General features: G+C 43.2%; 1 protein-coding gene across 1 annotated transcript in view; it reads left to right on the plus strand.

Annotated features, from left to right (window-relative positions):
- Positions 1–17,696, plus strand: part of SLC25A26 (solute carrier family 25 (S-adenosylmethionine carrier), member 26) — a gene marked incomplete at its 5' end in the record, with an annotated part of 86,917 nt that overhangs the window by 59,813 nt on the left and 9,408 nt on the right. The window contains 2 exons of the mRNA XM_009329848.1: positions 657–701; positions 12,285–12,354. Coding sequence (XP_009328123.1) covers positions 657–701; positions 12,285–12,354 — 115 coding nt within the window. The remainder of the gene's footprint in view (positions 1–656; positions 702–12,284; positions 12,355–17,696) is intronic.

Raw genomic sequence — 17,696 nt, forward strand, 5'->3', positions numbered from 1 at the left:
GCAGGAATAACCTAGGTAGAGATACAGACTGTTGCTGAACAGAAGAACCTCTTGTTGTAGGTGATGAGAAGGGAACCACCAAGCATCTCCCTTGGGTTTTGGTTGGGTTGTGGTAGCTCTTCACAATCTGCTTTTAATTCACTAGGGAGCTTGTTAATGTGAGATCACTGGGAGATGTTCAGAAAAGTTTCTCTCTGCAGCTTATGCCCGAACTGCAAAGCCCTGGTTGAAGCACAACTGTTTTCAGCTCAGCATTTGTGAGGGTGTGTATTGCTGAAGATGTTTTTTTGCCGGGCTGTGTTCCTGGTCTTAGGAGCGTGCTTTTTGAGCCATCCTTATGGCTTTCTTGGCTGAGCATCAAACCAAGAATGTCCCTGTACTAGATCATAGTGCTTATTGCTCTACTGGGCCACCCTGGTAACAATACATTAACCTCTCAGCAGGGAATGTGATAAACAAAGTAAAACTGCTTTAGTGAAACCAGTCATTTAATGGCAGCGTGCATAAAGTGTCCTTAAAGATTTGTAAATGTAATAAGCTGCAGTTCACTGAGTGAACAATAACTGTTCCTAATTTAGCCAGTCGAGGAACATGTCAGCCTAATTTGCTTTTGTAACATTATGTTGTTGTTGTTTTTTCTTTTCCCATCTCTCCAGATTCCTTTCTCTCTAGTACAATTTCCCCTCTGGGAGTCCTTAAAGGTAAGTCCTCTTTAATGATAGAAATATAAGTTATACATTTTGCAAAGGCTTTCCATGGTAACTTATCTAACTTGATTATCACAATTATGGGCACAGCCAAGAATCACTAAGTATGTACCAACCTACCTGTGCATGTGAACATCATTTGCCTGAGTATCTGAAAAATAACAGAGAACATCTAACCACTGATATGTGGCATGCAGTCTAAATTTTACTCCCCAGCATGCCAGAAATCTTATCTGCTACCCTAGCTATTTTTACTGATTAGAGTGGGAACCATCTTGTGTTGTGGTTCTTTTTGTATTTTATTTTAATTTTTTTAGCGTTTCACTCTTCAAGGTAACAGGCAGTTGCAAATGATACAGAGAAAACTGATTGAGCCTGGGTTTGTAGCCAGGGAGAGACTCTCAGTGCATCGCTGACAAGCTATTTTGATTGGCTGCAAGTATGCTATTTCAAAGGTCATTTAAAGAAGGTGTCAATTGGATGATATTTTAATAGCGCAGTCTTTCAGAATGATGGTGCTGTTCTCCCACCAGCTGGTTGCTGTGTTTATCATGGACAGAGTCAGGGTTTAGATTTTTGAGCACAGAGCTGGATTCAAAGTCATGTAATTTCTCTGTCCCTCTGTTTTTTCCTTTAACTCACTGCAAAAGATGAAGGAAAGTCAGGGTTTTTCAGGTGCTTTGATATCCTGGCTTGGAAGCACAGAAAATTATTGCAGTTCATTAAAAGCATTGTAGCAAAATATAGTATTTATAAGAGAGCAGCTGGAGAGAGAGTAATTTTCTTCTTGTTAAGGGTGCTGGACTTCTGAGAAAGCTCGGCACTGAGACCCAAACTGGGCAGAGGTACTGGGAAGGATGGGAACTGGTGATGATCTTCCTTGCCCCTTGCTCCTTCTATTGAGGGAGGAGGGCTTATGTTCTCCTTGGTTCTTGTATGCTTGGTTGGGACAATAGCTTGTCCTCTCGCTGTGTGTCAGTAGCTTGGGTTGTTCTGGAGGGACGAGCCCACAGTTTGCATCTAGAGGCTTCAGGGAATCAAATATAAAGGGGAGTCCACAGGCAGGAGGAGCATGAAATACATCAAGAGCTTTCACAGAACTGAGCTGTGTTTTGCAGAGGATTCCGTAGGAACTTCATGGGCTTGGTCTGATGCGGTGTCTGGGTATCGTCCCATTGCACAGCGTAGCTTTGGCTGCCTTATTAGGAATCTGTTTCCCTGCCAGTGTCTTGGAATGGCTTTCTGTAAACTCTTCGGCAGCGATACTGGCCTGACCTGCTAATTGTTAGTGCAGCAGCCGTGTTTGGGAGCAAGAGGTGGCAGTACTGAAAGAGAAAAAGTGCAGTGTTCTTGCCAAAACCACATAAAACAGCAACATCGTGTAGCTGTTTTCAGAATGTAAAGTTGTTTTAACTAATGTCCACGTAGCTGTGACAATGAAATTTATTGTTTAGATTAGAGGCTTTAAAGAAGACAGTTTGAATTTAGCTAGCTACAGGAGTGAGTCACTTAGGATGAGACCTCATGTTTAATCTAAAGAGGTCAGTGCAGATCTGAAGAGAAACAAAACTGGGTTAGTTTGTTCCACGGACCAGTTGCAATATAGTCTTCTGACTGTGGAACCAAGAGTAGAAAATGGCAAAAATCAGTCTTGCAGGCTCCAGTCACTTTGGCTCGGCACAGGGAGAGCGCTCAAGGTTTGTCACATCAAAGCCAGGCAGTGAAAGCAGAATACATTTTGTTTTTCTGAATGAAGCTCTTAAAACAATTGCCCTGACAGTACAACAAAGGAGAAAAAAACATTATGGTCCCATCAACAGGCTGGATGTGGCCAGTAGCATCAATAGGAGTACGATTCAGGCTAGGGCTTCTCACGGGTGCGTGAAGAGACAGTAATTAAGAAGAGGTAGGAGTGCAGAGGACAAGAGACAAATGGCGCGCAGCCTGAACACAGAAGAATTTACTGAAGCTGTTGGTTAGATAATGTCTGAGGGACTATTCTGCACTGTGTTAATGGTATTACTTGAGAAAGTATACGTGGGAGCAGTTGTGTATGATGTGTGTGGATCATCTCACAAAGGAGAACAGAACAAGTGCTGTGGCTGTGTCATTTTTAAAACCATTAGTAGAAAGTTACATAAGCTGATGGATGATAGACTCAGTCTTATAATTCCCCGAACAAGCTAATCACCATAAAAATGAGAAAAAATATCTCTCCACTGTAAAGGACAGCTAGCAACGCACATGGAAGAAGAGTTTCCTTTTCCTTCACGTATGTGCTGGCTGCAGCCAGCAGTAGGGTGTTAAACTTAAAGAACCCTAATAAAGGCTTGTTGTAGGCAGCGTATCAGTGTTTCTATATCCCATTTTCTCTATCTGCTTTGCTCCAAGCTGCTATGGTTATTCTTTATGCTTCCAGCAGGCTTTAGCCACATAGTTTACATGCAGAGTTTTCTTCTGTCTGTGAATGTAGACCAGCTGTCCTATGTGAGAGTAAACTTGCATATCATGCACCAGACTAAGTTAGAAGAAGAAGAGAGAGCGTTGTATAGATTACTGAACTATAAGGTTACTTACACTGTGTGTGCTGGAAAAGGGGGTATTGCAGTAATTAGCAAGGAATAGATACGGCTTCAAATACTGGCTTTGCTGCCAGTGACACAGGTGAACACACAATTTAGAAACAGTCAATAGACTAATTTCTTAGATCACAGTGACTCAAGAAACACAGTAAAGAAATGGTGATTTCAATAAAAAAGTCCTTTTTTTTTTTTTGATGTAGGTAGCATCCACTGCTATATTGCATGCTGAATGTCCTTTCCCTTCACAATTTTTCATTTTTCCATATTTTGATTTAGGCACAGATTATTGATACAAACCAAAGGGGAGAAAGAAGCTGTGCTATGATGTATCAGACTTCAGGACAGACACTGTAATTCTCTACTAGGGTGAGTTAGTGTAGTGCTTCTCTGTCTTTATAGCCCAAGCCTTACAGCTAAAACAATTTGAAGTCTTCTCAGAGTTCAGGAAAAGAAGGGGCATTTCAAATTTCATTCACTCTCTGCTACACCAGCCCTCAGAGAGCACCATGGCTGCTTACCACTGTGGCAGTTTGATCAGGTTTAGGTTCTTTTAGGTGGGGCTAATGCTTCTGATCCCATCTCAAAGCCAGCTGGCCATGAAGAAATGCAGCAGAACATAGTTGTGGTGTGCTTCCCAAATGCCAGCCGAGCACACTGCTTTCCATATTAGTTCAAGTTTTGGAATAACGTTGTAAGATACAGTCCCCTTGTATGCTGCCCTGGAATTTCCAGGGTGCCTCTGTAACTTGCTTTGGAAATACTGTATGTGTGTGTTTCATTGTGGGAATTTCAAATTACAGGGTCTGTGTATTTGGCATGAAATTGTGGTGGGTTACAGGGAGTCTGGCGCAGCTCCCTTGCTTTCACCCTGCTGCCAGGGGTGTGAGTCTCCACTCAGATGACTGCAGCACTGTGGAGTTCATCCCTTCTGTGTGATCTTCTGTTCTGCTCTGTTCAGGCATTTTATTCAGCACTTCTAATCATCATATCCGAGTACCTACCAACAGCACATAAATAATTTATCATTTGTTTCATGTTGCGTTTTAATCCATAATTTTTCTCTTTGAGACCTAACTAAGAAAAAAGACTTTAATTTCTGTTGTGGGATATTGCAGAAATACAGGGCATCTGTTTTTTTCCAACAAAATGGAGTTTAAAAAAACCCCACAAAATCAAGAGCCTCTGGTTAGGTTTGAGTCCAGAAACATCTTGTCAAAAATGCCCGCTTCTTATTTGCGTGAGTGGAAATGGTCAGCTCCCTCAGAGAACAGTGCTGTGTGTAAGATAAACCCGTCTCAGGTAAAACAAGACTGAGTCCTCTTGGGTTTTATATTTCTGCATGTTGGCTGCGCTTCAGAGCCTCTGAGAGTTACTCCAACACAGCTGTACATGGAGAATGCTCTCTTTATAGACCAAATGTATTGTATGTCTGGAGAAAAGGCTCTGGTAGCCAGTGAGGAGGGAAGGAACAGGCAGGACAGGAGGACATAGGTCTCAAATGAGTAGACTTGAAAAATAAGGGGTTTTTTGTTTGGTTGTTTTTTTAAGGAGGGAAAACAAACCTACTATCCTGGGAACCTTTTGACTTTTTCATTAGACACGTCCGGTTCTGAGATGAGACACTTGGACGTTGCTAAGACTATATAACGTCAGGGTCAGGCAGATTTTGCCCTGCAGACTGTGTGTGCCAGCGAGTCCTGCTTTTGTACACACAGCCTCTCTGGGAGGGCTGGCACAGACTGTGCTGCTCTGCTGGCCCAGGACCTGCAAGGAAAGATAAAAATCTTGGACTGACCATGCTCAAGGTGATGTTCTGGCTCCTCTGGCACTCAGTGGGGCCAGGATTTCCCTCTTGGTCTTGGTGCTGGGCAAAACCTAAAGCTCTTAGACTTTCTGCAGCTATAGTGATCTCACGTGTTTTTTTTGTCACTGGCTTTAGCAATAAGATAATTTCTCAAATCTGTAAGTCTCACAAATTAACAGGTGTTTTACAAAGAGGGAGATTTGGTTGGACCTTCAGAGGCAACACCTAGAGGCGGGGAGCTGAGGTACATGGGCAGGTCTCTTTTGTGGGATTTTGTAATGACTATGGTGGCATGTGATAGTGGTATAAGATGCTGAACAAGCAGAGGAATGCTTTGGTAGCTTCAGGAGAAGAGAATGGTTTCAGAAGTATGCATAGGCACACTTCCACCCTGTGCAATAAGCGGGGCATCACAGTAAAGAGAATGGGGAGAGTCCAGCCGTTCCCCTGTGAGGCTGAGCAATAGCAGAAGGTTGGTTGGGTCAGAACAGAAGTTCCCCATGTTGTCCCTGAACTGGTTTCTGCCCACACGATAGAGAGCAGGCTTGGGATTGGGTTTGCACTTCCTTAGGTCCCTTGTTTTCTGTCCAGGTTCAGCGGCCACCCCAGGCACAAGGCACTTGTGTTGAGAGGAGCAGAGCTTGCGAAATCTGTTGCTGGACTGGACTGTAGATCTACACGAAGGCATTGGCACATGTACTTGTTTGCTTGGTTCTGCTGGTTCCCGCCTCCAGAAGACCTCAAGTTCTGGGGGCTGGTATAGGCAGTATAGGGTGTGAACAAGTCTGGTTCGAGGGAGGGCTCAGCCTTGCTTCTAGTTGTCAGTGCAGATATACCTTTGAGATATACCTTGAAGCATGCTGTGCAAAGACTGCTCGGTGGGTTTCCGAGGAGGGCGAGGACTCTAATCTTGGTTGGAGCTCATTGCACCTGATTTTTAAAGTTAATAAGAATGAAAAGTTTACAGAATGCTTCTGCCCAGGCAGCTGGGATTCTCAGCAGTAATACGTGTTTATAACTCCACCATTGAAACAATAAATCACATGCTATTTCCCTCCTAAAATTTACAATCAAATCTGTTGCTGTTTAACAGGGTAGGTAGAAGATAGAGGAATGTAGCCAAACTGGGCCTAAAATGGCTTTCCCTGCTCTATAGGTAGGTGACAGCTTCCCTTTTTTCCTGGAGAAGCAGTCTAGTATTTCTTTTCTGCTGTGCTCAGCTGCATATAAGTCAAGAGTAAATGAAACCCAGGCCCGGCTTTAAACCCATTTCCTTGCAGGCAGTGTAATAAGTGTTCTACCATACCTAGCTCCCTCTTTGAATAATGATCGGGTTGATTTAGGGATTAAGTCCTAATCGTTAAATAACGCTAACGTGTCTGCCATTTGCTTAGGTGCTGTATCGGGGAAACAGATTTCCACGGTGGTGTTTCGAGGTGTGATGTAACTTGCGGCCAATGCGGCATGTGCATGCCATTAGCATAACGGCTGCATTTTTCTCACAAAAGAACAATGTACCCAACAGCTGTTCAGCAAACAGCCCTCGCTTTATTAGTGTCACAATAAGTGTCATTCACACAGTCTTGAAGCACAGTCGAAGGAATGCTATATGCCATCTGCACCAAAGAGAAAGAAACAAATGCAATCCTTACTTACAGCACTGCAGACACGTTTGAGAAAGTCAGATGGTCTTGGATCATCAATGCAGCATTTAAAACGGCAGAAGTAAAACAGACTCAAGAGTCTGTAGATACAGAGCCAGATTGTGGTGCTCTTGGTTATGCCTAGACCACAAGCAGTTCTCTAGAAGTCGCTGAGCTTGCCAATGATGTCTGGGGATGTTTGGTAGAATAGAGAAGTAATCAATGTGAAGGGCTCACTGTTTGATTCGGACACTTGCTTCTTGCTGAAGAACCTTAAAAGACTCATGTAATTCTTCCATGTAATTTATTCACACAAGCCTGCATGAAGCACAGATTTATTAGCAGGTAGTAGTAGTGCAGATGCTTAAGGAAAGCTGTCCTAACTTCAAAGTGATTTTTCAGAAGTGCATTTTCCTCACCAGACACATATATGGCCCTTTGTGCCATGGAAACTGAGTGTAGCTGGCATATTATGTTCTGCCTTGCCATGGGAACACTGTTTCAAAGACATTTTCTTTAACCAGGCTTTGAGCACATCCATTTTGATTTACATCCAAATGGGTCACAGACATCAATGCAGTATTATATGGGGAGAAAAAGGGAATGAAATGCTTTTAACATGAAAAATATGCTGTTGCATGTAGGCCAACTTTTGTTCTCTTTCTCTCAATTTATCTAGGATTTGGGTGGGTTTAATTCTAGGGCCAAATTCAGTACTGGCATAAGTGAGCACAGCTCCATTAGTGTGAATGGACTCTCAACGTTTAAGTCAACAGTGAACTTAGATCATTGAATTTTTCCCATGTTTGGGCTTGCATGTTTCCAGCAAGATAATATACATATGTACTGCACATATGCTGCACATATGCACATAAAAATTCACTGGGGAGGACGTTTGGCTCTATGCTTTTTGACTTTATGTATAGAAACTGCAATCAGCTTATGAATTTTTTGCTTCTCCTGTAGCTAATGTGCCATGCATCTGTAAGGATCAGCCGTGCAGAATGCCACGTTGCAAGTAAAATACCTAGTAGCAAAGGCAAGCATGAAAATTGCTTTTCTTTCCTCAGTCTGTAGGACTGCACATGCACACAAATCTATGTGATTAATTCAGAGAGATTTTTCTCCCCTCTGTTATCATGAAGTTGAACACTGCCTTGAACAGAGGGGTACGTAGAAATACTACAGATGCTTATCTTTGGAGTGAATTGTAATATTTACTCAGCTGCAGGCCTCAAGTTTAGTGTATGCCATGAGGTCTGCTTGCCTCTTAGTGCCTGAAGAGTAGCAAGGCCAAGGCAGGGATGTCTCATTCTCTGCGATGCTTCCTGCAGCATTTGGGGTGTTGGTCTGGTCATCAGGTTTGAGAAAGATGCGAGTGTTGCACTTTCCTAGGATCACCATAGCTTAGGTGTCCTGAATATAAAGCAAGACCCAACTGCGTTGGGAGCACAAAGCTGACAGATGATCTCTACCCCAAACTTTTACCACAAACGTAAGGCAAAGGTGACAGGCACACACGGGTAAGGAGTTGTGTGAACTAGTCAAAGGTTATTGGCCATCCAGAGGCCAGGTGTCCTCAACACGTGAGGAGCCCACATTTGTGGGCACCATATACTTCCCCCCTGTATTTAAAGGCTGTGGTAATCTTTTCTTTCTTTCTTTGTTTTTTAGATTGAAAGGCCTTGGTATATCCTAAGAGTGACTTTTCCAATGTGCCTTCTGCCCAGCAAAATGGGGTGTCCTTGTATTCTCAGTATCAAAAGAGCTAAATAACGTTTGTGGTGAGAAGCAGAGGACACTGGCCTATGGGACAGTACGAAATGGGATTGCTAGAAAGAAAAGTAAGGTTCTGCCCACATATAAAACTTGACCCTTCTCTGCGAACATTATCCCTGTGAATAATTAGAAATCTGCATTCAGGCTTCCCACTGTGTCCCATCCCTTAAGGACACACCCGCTGTATTGCTTTACACGGTGCGGCAATGCACAGCGAGATTTACATATATATCACATAAAAGTGTTTACAAAAAAAATTAGCATGTGATTGAGCTGGAAAGCTGCAGAGGGCCCCAACTGTACGAGTTTCCATGCGCTTCAGCCAGAAGATTTATTTCCAATTTGTTATTCATAAGGGAAGAGTGAGAGATTGGGATGGGGTCCTTTGAAGTGGAAAACAAAGTCTTCTATTCAGCCTTCAGCTTAATAGAATACACATGACACAGGCTTGGCATGGCGGCCCGCTTTCATGTAATGTGCTCCTTGTCATTTTGCTTTCCTAGGCTGTGAATACTAGTGGGAATGGGTATTGCCCTGGAAAAGTCTCATTATCTCCTGCTGCCTTCTGCAGGAGGAGCACACTGTAAGCAGGTAGGAGCCATTTGGTGGCAGTAGTGGGGAAACCAGGCTCATCCAATTGTTGCAGTTGTGTTGCTCATAATTCCCAGTTTATGTTTTATATTGAAAGAGCATGTGTAGGAAAAGCAGTGTAATTGCAGGGCTTCTGCAGGCGTTACGCAGGCACTTCTGCCCTGTTTGGAGGCCCCAAGCAGCGAGCAGTGGCCCATGGGCTCTGAGCCTGCCTCTGACACCAGTCTTCTGCATGACCTGAGCTTTCGCTGTTATCCCCCTGTCTAGAAGTGACTGAGGGAAGGCTTTTCTGAATTGGTGCAGCATCTAGGATGGCGGAGCATGATCTAGGCACTGTATCACTGCAAATAACCAGCGATTCTGTCCAAAGTTGATGTTTTGGGGGTATGTGTACAAACCCAGAATTTCAAGAATGCAGCCCCAGTTTTACAGTGATGTTGTTATTACCTGTATCTACAAGCCTCTAAGAGCTTCTGTGCTTTTCCCTTTGTGAGTAGTATTAAAACCATGCTTGGTGCCGTACTAAGGTGGGTGTTTTTGAAGAACTTAACAAGCCCAATGTACCACAAAGCCCTGTCAATTAGTGGGTCTGTGGGCTATGAGAAAAAACATGTGTGACCTTCAGCACATCAGCTTGGCCTGCAGCGTGAGTGTGGTTAGAAAGAATTTGGACCGGAGTCCTGCTGGTCCTCTTGGCCCTGTAACACTTGCCTCTCTCGGCTTCCTCTGGGATCACGTCCTCGCGCCCCTTTTGCACGTTCAGGTTTGGAGCTCTGGGTGAATCACCGAAATCAGAGATGGAAAGAAATGCATGAAGTCATCTCATCCTGCCCTTGCCAACGCAGGATTATTCCCCACAGTACAGTCTTGAGTGCCTTCTCTGGTCTATTTTTAAATGACTCAAAGGAGAGGGCTTTCCTCTCCTCCCTGGGGAGGCTGGCTCTGCTGTTCAGTAGACCTCACTGTTGGGGAATTTTCTTCCTGTTCTCCAGCCTCAATTCTCCTTTTCCCTAATTTAATTGAACTGTTCCTGGCTCCACCCTTCTAAACAATTTTCCGTATTGCATGACTGTTGCAAATACCTGTTGTCAATTTGCAGGCATAACGGATGGGAATTCATTGCTGTTTGCCTTGCTTGGCAAAGGCTCTGTGTGCAGAACTGTACTGGGAAGCCAGGCTCTATCAGCAACTAGATTTCTGAGCTACATGCCAACAAATAAGAATGACCTTTTCCTACTTCTTTGGACAATGCCATTATCATAAAACCCCCAGCATGACTGAGAATTGGCTGGGCTTCTGGCAAAGCCATGAATGTCTCTATTAAAGTGCTGGTTTTCCTCATAGTCCTCCAGCAGATCTTCCATAGTGCTTTTTGCATGACAGAAGTTACTGTTCTGAGTTCTCGGGTTTAGTTGTAGATGTATACACATTTGGGGAACATTTAATTAAAAAATACAGTAATTATTGTTTTATCACGTGGCTCCAGCAGTTGAATTTCTAAACCCTGACTTTCAATTTGAGATTTCTTAAGCACCTGAAGTGTTTTGAAAATGGCTATTGAAGGTGGGATTTATGCTTTGACAATACCTAGATGCTTTGGAGCGTAGCACCCTTTGTCTTTGGGGGTGTGTGTCCCTCATCCAGCAGGACCGACTCGCAAGAAAACTATGTGTCCAAAGAGTGTAAGTTACTCAGGAAAAGCATCTTATGGGTTTGAAGAATTATGAATCCCTATTTATTTATTTAGAAGACAAAAATCAGTTTCTGCTGTGGGTGACAGCAGAATAGAAGCCCATACTGAAAGCACCAGGAAAAGAATGGCTAGCATTAAAGGGACTGAAATACCTTTAGTGCTTTCGTACAGCAGAGCTGCAGCTATTTAGCTATGGCAGGATACCAAACTACATTGTGGCTGGCCATTGTTGCTTGAACAGTTTGATTTTTAAAACATTCAGCTGAAATGTAACCAGCAGCCAAGTTGGAAGAAGTGAGTCACAAGGACAGTGTGTTAAATGAAGAGTCAGCAAATGAGGGAAACGAGTTCTTGTGCCCTGGTGGAAAGTGGCTGTACTGCAGACCGGGAGCCCAAGAGCAGTATCTCAGCCTAGCACAGCTATTGGGTTACTTTCAAGAAAATTTTATAGTCTAGAAGTAACATGGCTTTAAAAAGAATGAGATAGTGCCACAGCTATAAAATAAAATTACTGATTTCTCTGCGGTAGGCCTCAGAAGGGCCATGGATTCCATCCCTTTTTGCTCTGCACTGGTCCTTGCATCATAAACCAGAAACTTCTCCTCCAGAGAACTTCCAGTGTTAAGCATTTCAGGAGATGGGAAAGGGGTGGTGGAGCAGGGTGGAGGAGGAGAGAACAAAGTGACCGTAGCTGGCATAATAAAAACCATCCCGGCACTCATTGGCCTTTGTTGCTGATACCGATCTGACTCATCAAACTGTTTGACGTGATTCTTGATACGTGTTTTTTAGAAGGCACCGTTCTTGTTGGTGTTTTTAAACGTGCATGTTTAAATGATGCTGTGAGTTAAATGGATTGGAGCATGGTGTGTGGGAGCACTGGAGAGGAGAAGGGTGTGTGGTCCCTAATGACGCCAAGTGAAAAACAGAGACACACCTGTTTTGGGATATAATGGGAGTGATAAGAGTAATTTCTTAATGATGGGGCTTTTTTGGGAGTGCAAGGGGAAGGGTGGGTTTAAGAAATGTAGCAGGGGCAAACAGGACTTCTATCTTGCTGTGCTGGGGACTGTTCATTTTAAATGGGAGTGTTTGGTACATCTGGGCTGAACTGATACTGGTTCTTGCATGCCGCTTCCCCCCCCCCCCCCCAGTTTTTGTTTTGCTCTCCACTGTTTTATCTGCCAAAAAGAAAATAAATTCACAAAATACTTGCAAAGTTGCATGGTCACAGGCTTAAATACATACATATGAAATCCCTGAAAGCAATTTGCTTCAAGCCCTCCTCAGTTCCAGACATCTTTCTCACTCCATCTGCTCGTTCAAGTACACAAGTTCCTTGGGAAAAATCACTTATTACATCACTGAAAAATGCCACAAAAATAGCTTTTCATTTAAGTTCCCATCCTCGGAGTTAAGTCACATGGGGATCAGATAGATTCAAACATTTAATAACTTTTTATTTTCCTTTCTCTTTAAACACAGGATCTCTGGTCGTGGAAGCAGGGTCACGTGGTGGATTCTTGGCAGTCAGCAGTCTGTGGAGCTTTTGCAGGTGCAAAGGATTATATGTTATACTGGGAAAGACTAAAGAAGAAAGGGAAAAATGTGCAAATCTATTAAGTATAGCAGAACAACATTCCTTTGTAATTCAAGTTTGTTTAGAAGAAAATGGATCCAGTTGTCTGGAAATAGGAAAGTCAGCAAAGGAAAGAGAAGGGAAAAAGACTCAAACAGGGTGTCTGTTTGAAAGACAACCAATTTGTTTTTGACAAATTTCTGTTATTTAAAAACCAGGGGCCTGTCAGTCAGGCTTTGCGATTATTTCAAAGTTGATTTGTAAAATCCTCATCCAGGAGAAACTTTGCTTGGGTGGGGGTTTGTGCAGCTGTCTGCTCCGAGCACTTCCCCAGGGGTTGAAGTGATTGCAGCGAGAGGCCATGATTCACCATTCATGTGACAGCTCTGACAGCCATGTAGATTAACTAGAGTCAGGAGAGCAGAGGCTAGCACTGCACAGCCTGGAGGCAAAAGCCTTCCGCAGCAAAAAAAAAACCGGAGGACGAAACATCTGGGCAATCTCCAGACACTAGAACAAGAATCAAGAGTGGCAGAATACAATACTGCACTATTTATTACCAAACAAGCCAGAAGTTAATTGAATTCTTCAGTAGGCGTCTTGCTTGATTTTAGCCTACTGTAGTTGTTTCAAAAAAAAAAAAAAGAAAAAAAAGAAAAAAATCCATTGATGACTCATCAGTATAGCTGACAAGTTTGAGGGAGGAGAGATGTTTTAATAGAAGAAACAGATTAGTAGTTAAGAGATGGATAGCCAGAGCTTTTCCCCAAGGAGCTAAAATACATTTTGAGATTCCAAACCAGTAACAGAATATGTGGAAAACAAATCCTGTTTAAAGAGAAATTATAGCATTTCTTGAAATAGAGATTATCAAAAGCAAAGTTGTTCTTTGATGACTTACAAAATCAGAGCCATTACATCGTATGTAATTTTTAAAAAATAAGCTCTGTTAGGGGAATTGAAGTATTAATAGCAGCAGAATTCCAGCAGAGACTGAGGCTTTGTTTTGGTGGGCGCTGTAACTGCACGACCGAGAGAGGGTGCGTGGCTGTAACTGCACACAGTTTAGTAGATTGGGTATGTGAGCTGTGAGGGAATGGTTTAGGTGGAATTGATTCCATTTTGGGGCAGGGAGGATATTTTAGACGAGCTCTTGTGGTCTTGTCCAGCTGTATTTTCTATGTTTATGTGATGGGAAGGGAGTTTTATTCTGCCTAAAATTTGGTCTACTGTTGGATTTTACACTGACTTCATCAAATCAGTGCAAACAAAATCAGAGCGATTGAAGCAGATCGTTCATTTCTGTTTTGAAACAAAACAAGCTATCAGACTAAAAATGCTTTAAAATGCAATCTGTACAGCTGCAGGTGTGATAAGGGATCATTAATTTAGCTCTGTTGATTTCTTTACAGTCAGATTGATAAAAAAACTGTGTTCAGGCATGTTCAGAGAGCTGGAAAGGTTATCTGATTTACCCAAGGCCTTGCGGAGTAATTTCCTGAAGTCCAATTTGGTGCCTCAGTTGGAAATTTAGCCCAGTGCCTTCATTTCCTTCTCTGTACATCTTGATTCTGACCAGTTGTGCTTGGACTTGCTACTCATTGATGGATGTTCAGTAGTGTCTGCTCGCTTTCTAGCAGAAATGTTGCAGAAGGAGCTTCCAGAGGCACAGCTGAACGGTGGGTGAACGATTCACTGCCCTTTTGGCAGATGCTGGGGAGACCTAACACTTTGTGCTGAAGGAGACAGCGGGTCCTCTGTGGAACAGAACAGAGACTTCCAGGTTCATGATGGTAGTAGATGAGGCAGTTCAGCCTGGCTGTCTTCACAGGCTCTAGTCCCCAAGCATAAATCTTTGCAGAGCTGGAGTGCTATTTTGTAATCGTGTTGTAATTGGTGATGATATATGTTCTCTGGGTTATCCTTCCATCTTCACTTCCTCCAGCCTGATTTTCCTTCTTTGTTCTTTCTTATCCCAGTCTTTCCTTTTCACCAGCAGTATTTTAACCTTCTTCTTCCATGTCTCCTTCGAGGACCTGCTTGAAAATTCACAAGGTTCAACCCTTTTTGGATCAGAACCTTACCCTTTGGTCTTCATTGCCTACCTCTGCAGACATGTAACAGGCAGGCCCTGTACTGATCTAATCCAGTACTGCATCCATTCTGTTTCAGTGAAAATATTTAGCCTTCTTGCTGAATGGAGGCAATGGAAAAATAATTTCCTGCTTTCTGAAGAATGGATTCCATGGTTAAAAAATTATTAACTACCTACATATAGCTTCAAACGAAGAAAGAAAAAACAGACCAAACTCTTTATCCCTTTCTTTCCACCCCAAAACAAAAAAATCAAAACCTCACCAGTACCCTGTGAATAAAATAAGATGGATGTGTGCATCCGAGTGATTTAAAATCATCACGTTATAAACCTTAAAAGGAAAAGATTATCCAAAACCCAACTTTTAAACACAGAGATGCTGTCAAATGCCACCATGGTAGTCGTGGGATGGCGAAATCACACAGACCTGCTTTTCTCCTGTGTTCTTTGCTTGAATTCAATACTTTCTAAAAATACGTTAGAGGTCCTGAGGGGCAGGGTAATAAACTGAAACAAACTGAAAGAAAAGTCCTGTTTGGCTTCCCTTTATGGCACACAGACACATATATTTGTGTGTCTGTGTGCGTTGGTTAGTTCCTAGCTAAATCGTAACTGACTATTTGGCGAAGACAGAACAAAGAGCAACAATATATGCATTCCATCCCCAGTGCCTGTGAAACGGCAGCGATATCAGCCAAAGTGCTGTGAGAGGCCCGACTCTTCCTTGTTGAGCACACATGTGTAAGATGTATGTATGCGATCCATGGGCTTTTTATAGAAACGTAATAACCATGAGGATAAATATCAGAGATTTGGAATCCTCTCTGTGTCATCTGTTAATAATTTAATCCCTGGAGGCCTTGTCCAGCTTTATCATCATCTCTGGTGTCTTAACTAGAGGAAATGTTTGGAGCAGTCGGGGAGTGAGAGAAGGTGATATCTGAGCAGCCGGTGGGGAGGAACCCAAGGGTAGATCTACATGATATTTTAAGCCTGAGGTTGCATTGGAACCAAACCTTGCCTCATGCCTGAGCTGTTTGGACACCAGCCCAGATTTGGGCACAGGCTTTGGCAGGCTGGCGGCAGAGGAGGGAAGCGTGTGCCCATGCTGTGGGCAAGCCAGGCGTGATTGTGGTTGCACTCCATGCTCATGTCTTCTCTGGGCTTAGGCTGCCTGGCTGGACCACTGCACCCCAGCCCTGCACCGTACCAGGGCAGGCTGTCCCAGAAGAGCCTCTCGGTGGTTTTCGTATGCCCTCCGTGGAACTGGGCCAGTGGCAAGGAAATCCTGCCATTGGGCGCTGGCTGTTGGGAAAGCAAAGTGCTGCCCTGGAGCAGGGAGGCAGCTCCAGCTTGTCAAAGAACCTGAGTGTCCATTTAATGCAATTGAAAATTGCCTCTGTTAAAGATGCCTTCTTTCTCCCTACTGTAAAAAAAAAAAGTGTGGCTTAACATTAATAATTAATGCTTTGCGGTGACAAAGTCGCCGAGAATGGAGGTGCAAGCCTAGTGAATAATAAAGCACTAACGAGAGCTTTTTGCACATTGACAGGGAAGACTTCCCATCACTTTTGTTTTGATCTAATCGGCTCTGACAAGATTACACACTGTGTCTAAAAGCCTCTTTAACTCTATAGCTCTGAATAAATTTTTGAGTAGTTCTCAAGATTTCCCTGCAGTGTCTGCTTGGACCATGCTTCTAACCCTGAGTTGGTTAAATTGCTGGAGGAGCAGTGCTTTGCCTCTTGGTATTTCTGCTGAAATCTGAAGAGGTTCTTGGGTCATTTTGCTCTACCATTGGCAGGTCTTGTTCCCACAGTGATAAAGGACCAGAATAAACTTCCTCTTAAAAAAAATAAACATAATATCAATAAAATAAAAGATCAATTAAGAAGTGATTGATTGAAGAGTTCTGAAAAAGAACGTTTGTGAATTTGGAAATCAATCGGTGTAAGAGGATGCCATGAGGTTTAGTGTTGGACCTATGCGACTCAATTTTTCGACCCGGATTTGGGATTCAATCCTGAATCAGCCCTGGGTAACATTCAGATGTCAGTACAGAAAATAGTAAGAAGACGACAGGCAATAATATAGCTCAATCTGGATTTTTTTTTCTTTTCCTAAGGTGTGCCAATTCATGCAAGGACATTAGTCAAGCACAAGTTCCTATCTCTTGAAACAAGCTTGACCTACCGAACTGGGCTGGTGTTGCAGAAGAGAGTGCCAGGCGTCTGGCCAGATGGCAGAAACACAGAATCAGGAGGAGCCCCTGTGATGGCCAGAAGGGTTCCCTGGACCCTTTAGAAAGGGTGAGGAGAAGTTAAAATGGTACAGAAAAAAAAAAGATACGGGGTCTGAAGAAGAATTTGTCTTCCTCCTTTCATAGGATCTTATTTGAGGAGTGTGTCAAAGAACCTGTGAAACATTTTGCTATAGCAGCAGCAAATTCTGCAGGCAGCCACCGTACTGCGAGGACCTAGGGTTATGTATTGTTCTCAGGTGAAGTATTTCACTCTGTTTTGATGCTTCTCAATTTTTATTTTCATATGACAGCTAAAAAGGGTAGGAAGTGCCAGCAGGAACCTAAGGGAATATTTTAAGTCTTCAGGACTTTTTATTCTGATGCCAAATAAAGGTAAAGCATTCTCTGCAGATGTCTGTCACTAGTGCTTCCATTAAGAACTGGTCACTGGGAAGGTGTGAGTGGCAGAGGGATTTTCTGTTTAACACCCTGAGGTTGGTAACGTTTAGCTGCTCCACTGACGTGTGAATATACAGTGTCCATTGTAACTTCTTGGGAGACAGGTTATGAATTTTCCACTACTGCGTGAAGTTTTATTTTCCCAATAGAGGAGTTTGTCACTCTGCTAGAAGTATTAACAAGCCAAGAGCCTTCTCCCATGTGAAAATCCATCTTTATGCCTACTTGCTTAGCCTAAGTCATCACCAGATCCTTCTAGGGCAAGGGAGAAAGGAGCCTTCTCCAGGAGTCGGTTTGGTGAGGCTGTCTGTCCAGGTGCAGACTGCCTGCAAAGGTGCCTTTTTCTCTGTCAGTTCTGCAGAGAAGCTGGAATGATTAGGAGTGTAAGGCTGGATGTGTCTGGGCCTTTCTTGCCCACCCGGTAACTTTCATACTTGCTTTTCCTGGTCGCTAACTAGTTGAGCAGACTCCAGCTTTATGTGGCAGCTCTTGGAGAATTCTGTGACAGCACGAATAGACTAA

Source organism: Pygoscelis adeliae, unplaced genomic scaffold (assembly GCF_000699105.1).
Source record: "Pygoscelis adeliae isolate BGI_AS28 unplaced genomic scaffold, ASM69910v1 Scaffold67, whole genome shotgun sequence".
NCBI classification, from domain to species: Eukaryota; Metazoa; Chordata; class Aves; order Sphenisciformes; family Spheniscidae; genus Pygoscelis; species Pygoscelis adeliae.